Consider the following 17,206-nt stretch of genomic DNA (forward strand, 5'->3'; position numbering starts at 1 on the left):
GGTGTAGCCGTTATCTCCGTGGCCGCAACTACCGGCTGTTTGAATGGTCTAGCGGCGGAACGCAGAGCTCAACTGCGATGCGAGTATTATAAAAACTCACTTGGCTTACGCAGAAGAAGAAGGGGAGACGGCCAGACCGCGCGTGGTTGGTGAAAAAAAGGTAAGAAACGAGCGCAGCTAGCCAGGGTGCTAACATCCGTCAGCTTTGCTGCCCTTGGATTAGTTAGCAAGCTAAATGCTAGCTGCCCTTATTGAAACCGGGCGTTTCGCTCCGTGCAGGCGAGGCTTTGGACGGGCGAACAAACATGGATGCTGTGTGTGTGTGTGTATGTGTGTAAGTGTGCATGTATGTGCGCGTGCGCGTGTGTGCGTGTGGGGGTGTCCCCTTTGATGCGGTGCCTGGAGATTATCCGCTTTGGTTCCCGAGCCGACCGGTATTTTCTAGTTCCGTTGCCAGTCGCGAATCGAGAGCCATACGTTGAAATCAGTCGGGGGCAGGCGGACGCAGGATTCATATTCCCGGAGGGGGGGGTGTGTGGGCGGGGGGGATTTGGGTTATTGTGGGTTGAGACGTGACTGATTTAGTCCGTCTTGAGTGAGGAGACGCTACAGGGTAAATCCGGATTTGCGGTGTTTAGCCAAGTGAGGGGCCAGTGTTTTTTTTATTTTTTTTATTAATCTTTACAAATGCTGGAGAGACAGGTGCAACTTCGTTTGCGAGTTGACCAATAGCATGTCAACAAAATAGGAAGAGGGGTTTAAGTATATATATATATATATATATATATATATATATATATATATAGCCAAGCACTCCCTAAATGAACTCCATTGTTTGTTCTTAAAGGGGCCGTTTCTATTATTGCTTTGCTTACTGGTGAATCTGAAATAGGTGATCTTTTTCTGTCCTCGTGTTTGTGTGTGTGTGTGTGTGTGTGTGTGTGTGTGTGAGAGAGAGAGAGTGAGTGGTAGGTGGTGAACTGGCTGAAATGTTATAAACATCTCATAATGAAAAACTGCATTTTCCTCAGTTGCTTTGTTTTTGCTCTCTATTGTTTCAGGTTCTACTGGGAAAAGTCAATGTATTGATGATGTAGTTAATGTACCGCATCTGTGTGTGTAGTGTCGGTTTTGGATGATAAATAATTAAAAGAGCAACATAGTCTTGTCCCATGTTACCTGATCCAGTATATGACTCATTCGGGTTTCATTCTTTTTTTTTGAGGAATGAGGAGCAGGTCAGTGAAAGTAACTGTAACTGACACAGTCATTTATGTGGTTTACAGATCATTTGCACACATTTGTTTCTGCTTCTGAAAAATGGCATCTATGATTAATTAATGAACACTGATCAGTATTTGCGAACATAGTGAAGTTCTGGATCTGGATGCATGGGTTTGTGGTTAGTTATTTCTTTAGTTATGGTGAATCTACTTACATAAAATACCCTGCTGTATTAATATTATCGCAAAAAATACTGAATATTGATACCACAAGAAAAAATATAAAGCTGTGGTTCTGCACCCACTATAAGGACTTGAGCACCAAATCTCACAGTGGCTGTTCATGTCCAGATACTGTCCTTTTAGAGAATAATATTATCAGGGGCAGTGCATCTCCAGCTACACAGATGAGAAAGTATTTTTTTAAAGACACTCAAATTCAGCCTCAAGCCATTGTGAATTCAGAGGCGTGACGCATTATCTTTTCCTTCTTGCAGCGCTTAAATGATTCATTAATTGCTTTGAGGAGTTTCCTTTTTTTCCGGCAAGTTGTACAATTAAAAAATCACATCAACCTGAGTCAGTTTCATTTTACAGTACATGTCAAGGGAAGCATTTTACCAAAGCATATTATTTGTCTGAGTCAGCTGGTGTGAGTAAGACCTGAGTGAAGCGCGTGATGGTGAATGATGTCATTAGCATGAGCCCGGGTACAGGGCTCATATAAAGGCCAGTCACATCAAATCAGGTTACACCTAGATAACAGGCCCGCAGTAGGTCAGAGGGGGAGATTATCTCTGCAGCCGCACTGCAGTTACACTGACATGTTAAAGGGGTTCATTTCACTGTTAAGACCTGGAATTTATTATCAATTTATCTGTTTAATATTTTTTCCCAGAGCCTTGGGTGACATCTTGAGATCATAGCATGACTGACATTGATTTATGGGGGCTGAACTTGAATTAAGAAAAGAAACACATTTTAAACATAAAATGAAACAAAGTTTGTTGACAGCCGTGAATAATGGGACAGGGGATGTGCATTTTTCTGACCAGTAATTTTGTCTGGGTTTTTAACTGCATACCCTAAGAATAGCAGTGTTTTTGTTGTTGTTTTTTTTCTTTTGTTATGGATTTAGTGTGATTTACCTAATTTTTTATACCCTAGTCTAAACATGTGTAGCTTCATTTAGCTGTGGCGCCTGTGTAATAGTTTTCTGTCAGTGTCTCCACCGTGACCGATGAAAACCTAAAATGATCCCCCAGCTGAGATTCCTACTTTGCCTCACTGGTATTTGCTATTGATATTTGTATCCTCACATGGTGGCCAACAGGGTTCGTATTCAGTCTGCGGCATTAGAATCAAAACAGTTGTAGACGGCCGCAGGACCTGAGCTTTGCTCACACAGACTGACACAGCTCTCTGCCGGGTTAACATTTCGTCCATGTTGCACTTCTGGATGAACCCAAGTCAGTGACGTCTCTGCAGGGATTTCCATCAGCTGTATTAATTCAAATGCCTGTTATGACATCACAATCAAAAGCAGCATTTATGGAAACTTTAAATCCAGAGAGCACTGCAGTTTTGACTGTTATACATTGCAAGAGGATTGGTTGTTGTTTGGTATTTCCAACAGTTATTTTCATTATCAATAAATGTGCACAGTATTTCATTCTTAATTGATTGTTTTCTCAAAGAAATGTGAGAAAACAGTGGCACATCCTTTCCAAAGCTCAATGTTTTGGCTGATGACAGCCAAACAAATTTAATTTACTATCATGTACATCAAATGAATACACCATCAAGTTGTCTCTAATGTGACTACTTTTTCTGCTTTAAATCATAAATTAACAAAAAAAACCTGGCCGCCCCAGGTCATGATTCTTGTCATGAGTGTGTCCCCTCGACAGGACGATGTAACTGTCCTGTGATTGTAAGTCACATGGGGCTGTCAAATATTCATCTTGAATGTCCCTCCTCCTGCAGCTTCACACTTACTGTCTTCTATAATATCTGTACAGGTCAGACCTCAGCAGAGTCCATGTCATGACTCCTGTCTGTTGGCTTGTGTGTCCTTCGTTGAGAAAGATAATGCATGATGATAATGCGGACAGACAGACAGCTGATGAACTGGATTGGTCTTTTTGTATCAAAGCATCTCTGTGCCAAGATTGTTGTTTTGTTATTGTGTTGGTTGGTTTCGTTGTTTGTTTATCAGCAGGATTAGGCAAAAATGATTAACAAATTTTCATTGAATTTTGACGGGACATGGGTTAAGAACCCATTCAATTTTTCGGGTCCGAACAAAGGGGTGGATCCAGGAATTGTCTAGCATTGTAAAATAGGCTGTTTTTTTTTAAATTTTTCATTGACATTTTAAGTTCCCAGGAAATAATTCATCTTGATGGAAAAATCCAGGCACATTTAAGGGACTGATGTCTATACGTGTGGGTAGTTTTGTGCACCTTGATAGAATTTAAGGAGACTGTTGGGCCTTAGCAGAGGTGTCAGCTGCCATTCTGTTTGTATATACAAATTCATGCCATTCTATTTGCTCTGAATAATGGCCTTTGTCTTGGCTGACTTTGTGCTCAGCTTGATTTCATCTCAGCATTTTTTGAAGAAGTTAGGAGTGTAAGCCTTGATATTTATTTTTCTATGCTCAGCTGACTATTACATAAGATCAAAGTGAAAAGAAAGTTGACTCACAGTTCCGCTTTGAAGATGTTTCACTGCAGGCCTCATCAGTGAACTACCAAACCGCAAGAATACTTAGTTTTTTTTCTTGGTTGACTCAGAATCATCATTGAGAAATCAATTCCAGATTACCCCTTACTGCCCTACCCTAACTAGGAGTGCCAACGATTCTCCAAACCCGTGGTTTGTTTCAGACCTTGTTTTTTTGTTCCGTTTTATTTTGGGGGGAGGGGCGAACCAAGATGTTTCCCCACTGCTGACTTGAGTATGCCATGGGAGTCTGCAAAGGGTGTTATGCATCTTGAGCTAATTAAACTTTTACCGCAGGCGTGATCACTCGATCATAATTGGACCAAAATACTCACATGATCCAACCAGTGTAAAACAGCTTTGTGATAAGAGCTCAGCAGCTGGTTGGAGGTATCACGCTCCCATGGTCCTGCATCGCCATTCAGCACTACGGACGTTTTCTTTATCGTGGATTCGGTCTCGATTTCAGAAACACCCCCACTCATGAGACTTTATATTCATAGTCGTGTGGTAAGTTTTCAGTCCTAACTTCCTGCACCACAGCTTTGTTGGGAAAGAGTCTTAGTGCGAGTCACACAAATGTGTTGTGGACTTCATGATCAGTCAACACAAAAGCTGTGGTAGAAGCTCTGCAACTGCAAGTAGTTTTTTTTCATGATGATTAAAGATCTGCTGTGACCTGTAAAGCTACGTTAGTTTGATCCATGCTTTCTTTTGTTGATTCTTATGACAATTTCTATTTTTTCAACATGGCTCTGACTCATTTTTAATCTCACCTGTGAAGTTTAGGTTGGCCCAGTTTGTTTTGTAATTGAGGCTTGATATTTTACAGTATAACCATGAACCTTTTGAGTAATTGTAGTTGTTGTTAATGCTGTAAAATAAAAGTTTCATATCGGTGTATATCAGCAAACATAAACACTGTCTGTGAAAGGCTCATACAGGCCAATGTTTTTTTCTTTTTCTAACTCAAACGTGTGCAGATTTTCTCACTGTAATGTGTGTGTGTGTGTGTGTGTGTGAGACAGCTGTATTTACTGTGTCAGTCGTAACAATGAGGTCACATTTCAATATGTGTGCGCCTGTAACCTGATCTCAATGAATGAATGTGGAGCTGCACGCTCTCACAGTCAATAATCACTGACTGACGTTTGCTCCTGTTTGACTCTGTGTTTGCATTTCACTGTTATAACCTCAGGACATCAAGTGACTTATAGTAATAGTCAGATCACAAGATTATGAATAATCTTCTCTCTTCCTGTCTGTCTGTTCACCCTTTTTTTCCTACTCTTGTACACTAGGCGACTTTTACTTTCACTTTTTAAGCGTATCTTTTTATCGCAACTCCTCATTTAGTCTATTATATAGTAAAAATGTAAATCGAACGCCTGTTTCACACCATATATGTAGCCTCTTTGAGTTACAGTGATTTGAATGGAAAAATTATTGAAACTACAAAATATTTCAGTTAATTAGTAAAATAGTTCATAGTAAATTTTCACTCATAACATAAATTAAGTGACCATATGTCTTCATGTCTCGGGTGAAGAGAAGATGTTGTGAAGTGATTGAAGAGCAAAGCAGTGATGATAGGAAAATGTGGCAAGAGGAGGAAAGGAACTATCATCCAATGAGGAAAGAGCGGAAGAGCTGGGTTGACATGTTAATGAGGAAGTGATGATGAAGGTGTAGAGCAGAAAGAGGGGGAGGGAGGGGTGAGGAAAGTGTGATGATGGCAGGAGGGAAGGAGGAGAAGTGGTGGATGTGAAATGAAGAAGAGGGAGGGAACGGATAGGCAGCTATTTTCGTACGCTTGTTGTGTCCACTGTTGCAACCTGGACATTATTTTGTTAAGGTCATTTTATTCAGTGAAGTGCAACAGCTGAAAATAAAGCAATAAATAATACACCAATGGAAACAGGGCTTCAAATAACCATTGTCTAAATTATTGATGAGTCTGCTGATCTGTGTCAATGTCTAGAAACACCAGCAGTAGTAGAACACAAGATGATGGTTTTGTTGAAGTGATTTAAGTTTACTATCGTATATGGTGAAGAACAGCATAGAAACTGAATCCCATCTGAGAAGCTGGAATCAGCAAATATTTGAGATTATTGCTTTAAAGAAATAAATTCTAGCAGACATTTAAAAAAGTTGATGATTCCAGGTTTACAAAGGTTGAATTTTTCTGCTGGTTTCTATTGTGGTAACTTAAATAGATAATTTCTTTAAATTTTGCAGTGTTGTATGGGGAAAAAAACAAGACATTTGGTCACTTGGGCTTTTCACTGTTCTTGTGACGTCATAGAATTTGGTCTATAACTTAATGTTGTAAAGAACAGAAACTGATTATGTTAAAAAAAAAGAAGGATGAAAGAATGAATTGTCCTGTGGCCACAATGTGAATTTACCAGCCCACTATTCCCTTCAGTAACTTTAAGATGAAGAGTCGATGAAAACCTAATGATTAAACGTCTGCCCACTTACAGTAAAAGCTGCATCAAACTGCTGCTGGTCGTCTGCCAGTCGTCTCTCCTTTCCAGGATATAACGGACTGCTGTTGGTTTCCTGCCAAAGTAGCTGGTGCAGGAGATGAGCAGCCGCAGCCTGAATGTACCAACATGTGGCCTGTGGCTGCGGATAATATCTCTGTAAATGTGTTTTGTTTGGCAGACAGATGTTCATTACATTGAAAGCGGGACACAGCTGGAGATGTTCGTACTGTAGTGACCACCGTTTGGATATGAAGGCGCATGTCCTGCATTTAGACTTGTGAGTAATGTCCATAGATTGGTGTTGAAAGGCTCCCGATGACACAGCAAAAAAAGGGACTATTGTAAAGTTACTGAACCTCTAGATGTGATCGTGCACTGTAACAAGCAGCGGCCCAGTCCATAATTTGTTGATAAGATATTAATCCCACGCAGGGAGAACTCACTTGTCACAGCAGCAGCAAAAGTCAAAGGCATCGAGGGAGAGGGAGAATAACAAAAAATATAGCAAAATACACAATAAACAGAAAAAACTTTTTTTTTTTTTATGAAGACAAATAAGTTATGTACAAGTAGTGCGAGCATTGCATCTCTCTCTTTCTCTCTCTCTCTCTCTCTGTCTCTGTGTGTGTGTATATATATATATATATATTGCAGAGGATGAGGAGAAAATGCAGAGGTGGGATGATCTAGACGGATGTATAGATATTGTTGTTCGGTCTTTTATGTTGCGTCTTGTAAATGTTACGTAGTAAAATGTTTGCATGCACGTGTCCAGAAAAAGAGAGTCTTCCCTGCAAGATTTACATTCCATTTGCACTTTCTTTGCGTGTGGGTGTTGGTGTGCGTGCGACAGCAGCTGGTAGTTTGTAGTCAATAATGCTGACTAATGATCCACGTCTCTCCTGCTGAGCAGCAATGAGGAAACGGAACCGTTTAGGATAAATGAGAAAGCAGAGTTGTTTTCTTGTCTCAGCGGTCTGTGGCCCCGTTGTATACAGAGATCCTGCTGCGTTGTCGTTCAGCAGACCCCTCGTTCTGCAGGCGTCACTTTGCTGCCTCCAGTGTGTGATTTTCAGAAAAGCCTGTCTGTTTCAGCCCTGTAACATCTTCTGTCTATTAACTGAGGCATAAACACAAGACACTAAACATTAATCCAGCAGTGACTGCAGTTACTTTGAGTTGCGTTATTATCTCTTAAAACGCCCACACACATACACACTGACCGAAGTGGAAGGCAGTGTATCTGGGTGTTGCTGGGAAAGAGCTTTGCTGTTTAGTGAACCTTCCCTGGATAAACAGAGGTTTAATACCAGAGGACACACACACACACACACACACACACACACTCTTATCCAATCAGGAATGGTATTTGGCAGGAATGACTTGTTTACTTGTGGCAATGCCCTACACAAGTTTTTGATTAGTTATGAAATGGGCAATTGACATGAATAGTCATATAAACGTCAAAAAGTAAAAACGGTTTATTTAGATCAAACTGAACCAAAAGATCGGTTTGTTTTTCTCCTCTTCCTGTTTATATAATACATTGGGTTACAGTTTCCTGTTGTCTAGCTGTGTGTGTGTGTGTGTGTGTGTGTGTGTGTGTGCGCGCGCGCGCGCATGTGTGCATGGCGTGATAGCTCCTTTTAATGCAAGCTGACAACAGGAGATCTGGCCTATTTTTTCCCTTGCACGCACGCACGCACGCACACACACACACACACACACATTGCAGTGGTGAGATTTATTTATGACAGAAGCTCTGATTTAAATCCCAGGTAACCTCTGACTTGGGCTACATCCACACTAATACGTTTTATTTTCTAAACGCATCACTTTTGTTCTTTTGGAAACGCTGCTGGTGCTGTTTTAGTTTGAAATCTGCAGCGTTTGTGTTGTAGAAGTGTACGGGCAGAAACTGAGCCTCTATGGAAACTGTGACAAAGACATTCCCCAATTTGTCACTCTTCTATCACCTCTCTTAGGGAAGAAAACAAACAGCCTCAGTCTGGACGACTGTTGTTGAATGCAACATGGATAATGAGGTAGAAGTGTTGCCGACCTTGTTGACGCTCAGTATCAGTTCCATCTCACTATCAGTCCAAGTCAAGAAATCCCTGCATTGCGCTATTGCTCTTCCTTGTTAGTTTTTTTTTCTGTTTATAAATTGTGAAATACTGTCATAGCGTGATATTTTCTAAGATGGTTGTCATGCTGTGAACATTTCATACCGCTGCAACTTTATGCATGAGTTCTCCAATAAAGCTGCTCTGTCTGAAGGAACCAGGTTACTCCAACTAGGCCGTGACGGATCAGCTGTACATTTGATTTTCAATCCGGTCAGACAGCATTTGGTACGCACCACTTGTTATTTCTTCATGCAACACACATGACCAGCTTACTGTACACGAATGGTCATGTGATATACATTTTCATGTGTTTTAGTATGGACAGAGATTATTTCTGATACAGAGATAAAAACACTTGTTTGTATGGAGTTGGGGGCGGAGAAGTAAGCATACTCCGTCAGACCTGCTGGTCAGACTTTGAGCGAGGCCGTTACGGGTCAGCTGTAAACTTTCGATTTCCATTCTGGTCGGACTACATTTAAACTCGTGCTTCACAGGAGCAGACTGGTGGTACTGGGCAGCTCCCAGTTGTGAATGTGTAAACTCAGGCATGGAGGATGTTATTTCCACCTTGTGTTATTCAATTAAATTCCCTGTGTCTTGGTCTTTCGTTCCAGTAAAAAACCATTATCTTCAAACTTTAAAGGGGATGTGTGTACTGCTCAGGAGTTCAGGCTCTTTGGCTCAGAGTTTCTTAGAATCCTAAAACCACAGTGCTCACTTCCCCTTCGCACACGAGAACCTGCGGTTCGTTAATAATATGACATGATTTGTTGCATCATGTTGTACAAGAGCCGTTTGCCACATGTTTTCTTTAATTTAACTTTAGTCAGCTCCTTCCTCTACTTTCAACTTCCTGAAATCTGAGTGCATTAGTACAGTATGCAAGACTGTATATACTGTACAGGATTTAGTACTTTATGTACACACCGAATTGTTTACTGTACAGGCGCAAAGCCAGGATCTTTAAACACACAGTTTTCTTATATGCTCCTGCTTGCACAGTGCATATAGAGACGGTACCATCTTTGGCAGCTATTCGGATTTTCCCAGGCTGTTTGATTTTGTTTTGACTTGTTATGGAGACAATATTAACATCTTGTGAAGCAGAACAAAAGACAGATGTGGTTTGGCCCTTTACTTCTGAACACATGATGTAAAGCCTTTTATTCTGCAGTTTAATCTGGGTTTGCTTGTGATTTTCTCCGTTATGAGTTTTGAAGAGAAGAATCTGAGTGTTTCTGGGTCATCCGGGGACTTTGATTGGAAATTAAGGCGTGTGTTGTGTTCAGGTGCCGAGATCTGTTTTGATTTAGTGTCACTTGACATAACTGACATTTAAATGAATGTACTTCACTGCAAGTGGAAAAGGGAAAATATGTACACAAACCAATAAGCAGGGCTGTTTGTTTTGATTTGCCAATAATCAGACATTTACAGCTGCTACGTTTATATATTGACTGTTTCTGATTATATCCTTTATCATGATCAGAGCTGCAACATAATCGGATATTCTCAAATTGTGCATTGTGAGAATTTGCTGCTTTTTTCGTGTTTGAACATCATTGTAAAATGAATATCTCAGATTTCGTCTGACACTCGCACTCTTAAAACACACGCCACATGGTGTCATCCTCATTACAGCGTGTGTTAATTCTTTCTATGGGAATTTGACTTTTAGCTCATTAAACAAGAAAAAGTCCCTTGGTGGTTTAAACACACAAATGTGGATAATCCCTGGCGTACGCATGGATCGCTCTCATTGGTTGATCCCAGTCAGGTGGGAGGTTTATCTGTGCTGTGACTGGTTAATCCGAGGCCCAGTAGTGGGTGGGATTTAGGGAGGTGTTAAATCGATGTTTTGTCAAGCGTGTCGTTGTCAAGGCATTGTTGGGTTGCCATGACAATAGCAGCCATCTGGTGCCATATAGGGCTTAAGAGAGACTAATGGCTGACAGTAAATTGGGATTTTTCTTGTAACACCACATGTAATGTTTAATTATTACAAGTGTGCAGCTCACAGCAGTATGTGCCTCTGCGATGTGAATCGTTCTCTTGGCGGGTGAACGACAGTGTGATGATTGTTCAGCAGAAAGGTGAAGGTCTGGTGCGAAGCCAGCGTGCGGTTTATTTTCCTGTTGTTAATTTAATACTCGCAGTCCGGTTTAGTGTCTGTGAGGCTGAATTGGCTTAGTGTGGTCTCTAAGCCTGCCAACCCCCATACACCTGCTGTCTGACTGGGTGGTATCAGGAAGTGGATTTCCTTCAGGATTCAGCAGCCTTTGCATCTATTTATATCCATCTATAAATATCAAATCAACAGATTAATGATTTTACTACCTGCAACCATTCTGCACATCCGTAGGGATTGTAATCCCCGTGAACACTGTGGTGGAAGAGGTTAATGTGTGTTGTGATTTAGCTTCACTCTGAATTAGGGCTTTTGTGTGACATGATGTTTATGAGGGCAAAGCCATGAGTTCAGGTTTATACTACTTCAAATCGTGTATGTGACTGTTGTGGAGTCTCATGACACTTTTGTGTTATTGGACTTCTGTTGGGCAAGTGATTTAATTATTATTTATTTATTTATGATTATTATTCCCCCAAAAAATGACATATTGAAAAAAGCCTGTGAACATTTCCCACAGACCAAGCTGACATCTGTGGACGTCTTGTTTTGTCTGACCATCCAAAGATTCACTTTACTTTTTTTGTGTCAAAGATGATATGTGCACCTGTAGAAGCCAAAAGTCCGTATAATATCAACCTTATTTTAAGAAATACATGTTTTATCCGCGATATAACAATCTTTAAGTGTAACATCGACGTGTAATTGTTTGGAAGTCGTTGGAAAGGCATTCGCAGTAGTTTATGGGATGACTCTTAAAATAATTTGTGTACATGGTCTTGTACGTTTTCCAATAAAAAAAAATTCTGCTCTGATTGAAATGTTTTATGGTAAGGATTCATCTCCTGGTTTATTGGCTTGGATCCAGGCTTAAAACTCTTTCTATGAGGATTTTCTCGCTTCCGGAACCAGAGCCTTCTATTGTAAAAATGGTCGGTCACTGTTGGGCTCGATATCTGCTGCGCTTTATCATATTTGTCACGTTACTCTAAACTCTTTTGTCCCAGTCAAGATCCTGTAAGGTGATGACGATGATTTTCCAGTGATCCGATTGGTCAGTAGTTTCGATTGGTGACTGTCTTTGATGTTGAACTTCACCTGCTCCGGAGCACGTGAACCGTTCAGCATAAGTTACCATGGGGATTTTAATCCCGTAAAATGATAACATGCTTCTTAGGATGGAAAAACCCAGAGTTGAATGTGAACTTACCTGGATAACCATAAATCCTGCTTCTTAGTACAGACCTCCTTTTGTTTTTCTGCCTACCTGTCAGGTGAGAGGCTGAGTCAGCGAACGAGCCAGTGAGAGAAGGAAAGAGAGAGAGAGGGGCCATGGAGCAGCAGAGACAGAGGACTCTCTCCACATCAGGAGAATCGCTGTACGTCGTGTTGGGAGTCGACAAGAGCGCCACGACAGATGACATCAAGAAATGTTACAGGTAAAGGAGACGACAACGATCCACTGCTCCGACTGCAAAGTGTCAGGAGGGACTCCCTGCGTTGTGTTGTGCACCACTAGAGGGCGTCAGAGGCCTGTGACCAACAACTCTCAGGTTGAACTAAACAGGTCCTGAAAAGTTAATTTAAAGAATTTAAAGAGATTTTCGGTTGTTTTTTTTCTTTCTCCCTTTTAATATCAAACAGCGTTACTAACGTAACAAAAAAATGGAACATCTGGTGGTTCATTAAACCATGAAGATGCAAGCAAATGCTCCATCACAGACTGGAATTTGGCCTAAAAAAGGATTTCATAGGAAATTTCAGTCATGGTTGTATGTTAATGTGCACATTCAAAAGATTCTGTTTTCTCTCAAATTCTATTTATTCTGCTTCTCACATTCAATTTTCTTCTCCAAAAATAAATCTTTTAACAAGGCAAATTTATACTTTTTCCATCTGTGTAGAAAATGTATTCAGTATGCCTGCAGACATCTGTGTGGACACGTACATTAAAGCTCTCATCACGGTTTTATTTGTGTCATCCGACAGGAAACTGGCATTGAAGTTTCACCCAGATAAGAACCCAGACAACCCAGACGCAGCCGAGAAGTTCAAGGAAATCAACAATGCCCACTCCATACTGGCCGACGCCACCAAGAAGAACATCTACGACAAATACGGCTCGCTGGGGCTCTATGTTGCGGAGCAGTTCGGAGAGGAGAACGTCAACACCTACTTTGTTCTGTCCAGCTGGTGGGCGAAGGTAGGAGGGACCGAGTGGGAACAGCTAGCTGTGCTTCATTGTTTCTTTCCTCATGAAATTCCTTAAAGGAAATATTGTGTTGGGATTTATTTATGTTGGTCCGCAAAAGGTACCTCTTAAAAAAAAAAAAAACTACAACAAGAATAAACAGGAAGTGGAATTCCGTTTTTGAGTCAACGTGGATCAGTGAATACTGTCTATATTTGTTATCTTTAAATCAAGATACTCTCAGTGATGTATGATGTGTATGATGATTTATAAAGTTGGAAAAAAAATGTGTGAATATACATATATCTAAATATTCTTATAATGTTATCCCTCTGCTTCTGCTTGGTCTAGTCCATGGTGACCACAGCGAACTATTTATTTTTAATATCTCTCCATCTCTCCCCTCTTCGTCCCACAGGCCTTGTTCGTCTTCTGCTGCCTGACCACAGGTTGTTATTTCTGTTGTTGCCTGTGTTGCTGCTGTAACTGTTGCTGTGGTAAATGTAAACCTCGGCCGCCCATGGACCAGGAGCCCGAGTTCTACGTCTCCCCCGAAGACCTGGAGGCCCAGCTGACCGCTGACGAGAGAGGTGAGTGAGACCCGGCCCGGGGTGATGCACACACAGCTTGGCTTCATGGGTTCCTTGTTCAAAATGTCATGTAAATGTTAAGTGTGTAGAGACACTGACATGTCATTTAAATTCTGCGCAGTAGCAATCGTGGAGTGGAGCCTTGGTATCGAGTTCGAGTCAGTCTCAGTTGTCAATCATGACGTCTTGTCCCTTTTTTTTTATAGCATGAAATAACTAATTAAAATCAAATTTATCAGAAACATGAACACTTGAACATACCCGGTGTGACAAGAACTTACCTAAAATGACCGGAAAACATCTTCTGGAAAAAAATATTTGTGTATTTTTTATTTTGGTCCATTTCCCATCTGTTAATTTGGATGAGGGAGGGTTTATGACCTGTACTGCAGCTGGCCACCAGGGGGCGAATCAAGAGGATTGTGTTAAATTAAACTCGTATTATTAGTAAATCTATGATTTTGCTTCACTTTTAGGAGCCGTCACGTCGTCCATCTTTATTGTGATGGAAAGAAATCTGTGTTCAGCCTTTTTTATTGTTTTGTTTATACTTTTTGAGGCATTGTAATTTTTGGTTTCTAATGTTAATGCGTGTGTTTTCTCCTCAGACGGCGGTGAACCCATAATATTGCAGCCGTCCTCAGCCACAGAAACCACCCAGCTCACCTCCGACGCCCGCCACAGCTACAGGACCGACGCATACTAACAGCACTCATGCATACACGCACACACACACACACTCTCATATCTGCAAACAGTGCATACCGTCACAGCCCAAACTTTTGACAACCCTCTAAATTTCAAACTGAGGTGGAACGAGAGAGGAAGAAGAGGGGAAAAAAAGTGAACAAGCAAGAGAGAAATAAACACTGAACACTTGTTTTAACACTGGTTAGACAGAATGCAAATGAACAAGGGTGATCCTGTTTTCTTTATAGGCACACACACACACACACACACACACACACACACACACACACACACACCAGACACTGAGCTCAGTTTTCATGACACAGTTCAACGTCCACCCTCAGAGTGACATATCGTTACGCAGAAAAACCGGGGCAGAAACACGGAGACTCTTCTACCAAACATTGATCGTTTTTCTATATTTCACCTGTAAGAAGTGGAAGAGAGAAAACAAGACTCAACACTAAACATGCAAAATTCATTTTAACATTTTAACAGTAATGTTTTTTTCAAGTGAAACTTGTGCCACAGTCGACTGAGGCATAAACTCACTCTTTCCATTTATCTATATTCACTTTTTATCAAGTGTTATTGTGAGTACCAGCACAGTCCTGAGGAACACACGCTGTAGGAATGCGAGGAAGGTTTTGCTCTGTTGTTGCATGAATTTGAAATTAGGGTTGCAGCTATATCCGGTTTCTACCACCGTATGAAATTTGACGATAATAATACCGTAAACTGGCGAATAACCAGTTTTATAAAAAAATAAATAACGAACGGAGAATCTCGACCGCACATGCCAGAAACGACAGAACAAATGTGTTTCTCTGCTCCATCACAGAACTCCCGAGTCCATGGAAAGCCTATTTGCGACTAGTCACTCTTATTATTAATTGACAAAATTAATCACATTACGTCAGTTTCTCAGCCGTAGCAGTAATGAGTCACTTTGCCGGTTACTAACACTTCTCCGTTGTGTATTTTACTGCGATACTCCTCTTCTTCCTATCTGCCTCTCCTCTTCTCTGTCACTTCTTCCTTCCCACACTGAACATTGTGTATCTACTGTGGGAGTCCAGTGTTATGAGTAACAGCATTACAAGTTCATTCACATACATCTACACACTGAGAGAGCCCCATTTGTGTTTGTTTTTTAGTTGTGTGAAAGTAAAAATGCTCTACGTGTCTTGTGAACCGTACGTTTAGATTTCACTGTTTTTTTTTGAGTTGGTCGGAACTTTGAACTCGGGGAGGTTCGTTTATTCCTTCTTCTTCCGTTTGTCTCTGTAGATTTGCTTTACGTCACCTTTTTATTTTTCTTGTTTATGTCGTTAATGAAGGGAAGATATTAATATCCAAAATCTTTATGTAGATGATAAAATTATCATAGCGTCTGGAAAACCGTTTACAACAATCAAACTGAATAGTTGGGGTATCTTTTTTTTGTAGTTCTTCATTTTGTCACAAGTGAGTAGCACTCCAACTCTGCTATGGTATAAAAAACAGGAAAATTGTGGTTGTTTGTGTGAACTGTTTATTTTTTCTAATAAAAAAAAACAAAAAAGGAAAAAAAACATACACCTACATCCAACCAAACAATCCAACCTACAACCTAGTTCACTGACGTTACTTTTCTTTGATTATTCAGTCAAACACACTCATTATGTATTTATACGTATCATGAGAACGTGCAATAAGAGCTGAACAAGTCTCTTCCATGACTGCCCTTCACTTCCAGACTTCCACTCACAATTTTCAAAGGTTTTCCCGTGGGAAATCTGCAGGCTCATAGAAAATCGAATAAGCTCAGACTGTTGCGACGTTAAGAAGAATGAGATGTAGCTAATTATAGTTATTACATATCTCCATCAAACCCCACAATTGATTAGTTACATGTACAAATCAGATTTAATACAGTCATTTGTTTTAAACACATGAACATTTCTTTCAATTTCTTATCCATTCTTTTGGTTTTACAGTTAGTTTTTAAATTTGTCTTCCAATTTTATATCCCAGTAGATTTTTTTCAGTCCAACTTTGGTCAAAGATCTTTTGAAGGGTTTTTATGAAACCTGCAGATGCTCCGTATTAACCAGATTTATCTTCACCTGATTTGTTTTTGTGCTTCTTGTCATGCTGTCCCTGATCTGACTGAAAATGTCACATGGTTAAACCCAAATCCCTAATTTCTTTCTCACATTTTTCCTCTATTGACCAAACCTACAACTGTCTGACTGAACGCAGTGTGAAGTCTGAAAGACATAAACCTGGAGTGAGGAAACTTTTCATTGTTAGATCTACAAACAATGACATAAATAACAAGAACTGATTTGTGAATATAGCAAAACAGATGATAATAATATTGAAGCATTATTTTATTTATTTTATTTTTTCTCATCTTTTTAATGATTAATTAGCAATTAGCTGGTATGTCGAGGGGATGTATAGAATTTTAGATGTAAATCATTTTGAAAAATTTAAATGACAAAATGGCAGACCTGCTGTATATACACACAGTGGCACAGCACATAGAGTTGTAGAGGTTTTCTGTCGTTAGCATGGATTAATATGTTTGTGTCTGTCAGGCAGACGTATGGGTAAATTAAGTATCCGATGTACTGATGTAAAATAAATGTTTCGGATGCTTCAGAGCCTCTTTTCTCAGTGTGTGTTACTTTGATTAAAAACTGGACGGGCTTACATTCATCACCTCAGATTATTTGTACATGTTACTATAATACGACTTATCATATTGACATCATAGTCATTTGACTATGCAATATGCACTGCTGTGATAATTGGTATGTCTTATTGATATCACCCAAAAGAAGCTTTTGTAACAGGAAAAGACTGGGGACCAAGATAACTGCCCTGTGGAACACCAAAGATGAAATCAATGTGACTCCTCGTTTTTCATTTGAAAATCATCACAATAATTTCTAGTAAAACCCAAATTTAGATCTAAGATGATTCCCAGACAGTCATTGATTTATTACATAGGTATGTGGTTCTCAGCTAAATTATTCGATG

The 17,206-nt window shown here is 40.2% G+C and overlaps 1 protein-coding gene across 3 annotated transcripts; it reads left to right on the forward strand.

The window, feature by feature from the left end:
- The first annotated feature begins 6 nt into the window (after positions 1-6).
- LOC118316232 (dnaJ homolog subfamily C member 5) lies at positions 7-16,827 on the forward strand. 3 transcript variants are annotated; one of them, XM_035643827.2, is made up of 5 exons: positions 7-160; positions 11,980-12,144; positions 12,695-12,908; positions 13,315-13,486; positions 14,095-16,827. In XM_035643827.2, the coding sequence occupies exons 2-5, from the start codon at positions 12,038-12,040 to the stop codon at positions 14,190-14,192; spliced, it is 591 nt and encodes a 196-aa protein (XP_035499720.1). In that variant the 5' UTR covers positions 7-160; positions 11,980-12,037; the 3' UTR covers positions 14,193-16,827. The 3 variants fall into 3 exon arrangements, with proteins under 3 accessions (XP_035499720.1, XP_035499722.1, XP_035499721.1); XM_035643829.2 differs by lacking the exon at positions 7-160 and adding an exon at positions 4,338-4,460; XM_035643828.2 differs by lacking the exon at positions 7-160 and having other exon boundaries at positions 11,833-12,144.
- Positions 16,828-17,206: the final 379 nt, after the last annotated feature.

Source organism: Scophthalmus maximus, chromosome 3 (assembly GCF_022379125.1).
Source record: "Scophthalmus maximus strain ysfricsl-2021 chromosome 3, ASM2237912v1, whole genome shotgun sequence".
In the NCBI taxonomy this organism is placed as follows: Eukaryota; Metazoa; Chordata; class Actinopteri; order Pleuronectiformes; family Scophthalmidae; genus Scophthalmus; species Scophthalmus maximus.

Excerpts from the sequence above, each read along its gene's own strand:
- LOC118316232 (XM_035643827.2), top strand. The coding sequence starts at position 12,038 with ATGGAGCAGCAGAGACAGAGGACTCTCTCCACATCAGGAGAATCGCTG. Across the intron at positions 12,145-12,694 it reads GACATCAAGAAATGTTACAG|GAAACTGGCATTGAAGTTTC; the intron begins GTAAAGGAGACG and ends GTCATCCGACAG. Across the intron at positions 12,909-13,314 it reads TGTCCAGCTGGTGGGCGAAG|GCCTTGTTCGTCTTCTGCTG; the intron begins GTAGGAGGGACC and ends TTCGTCCCACAG.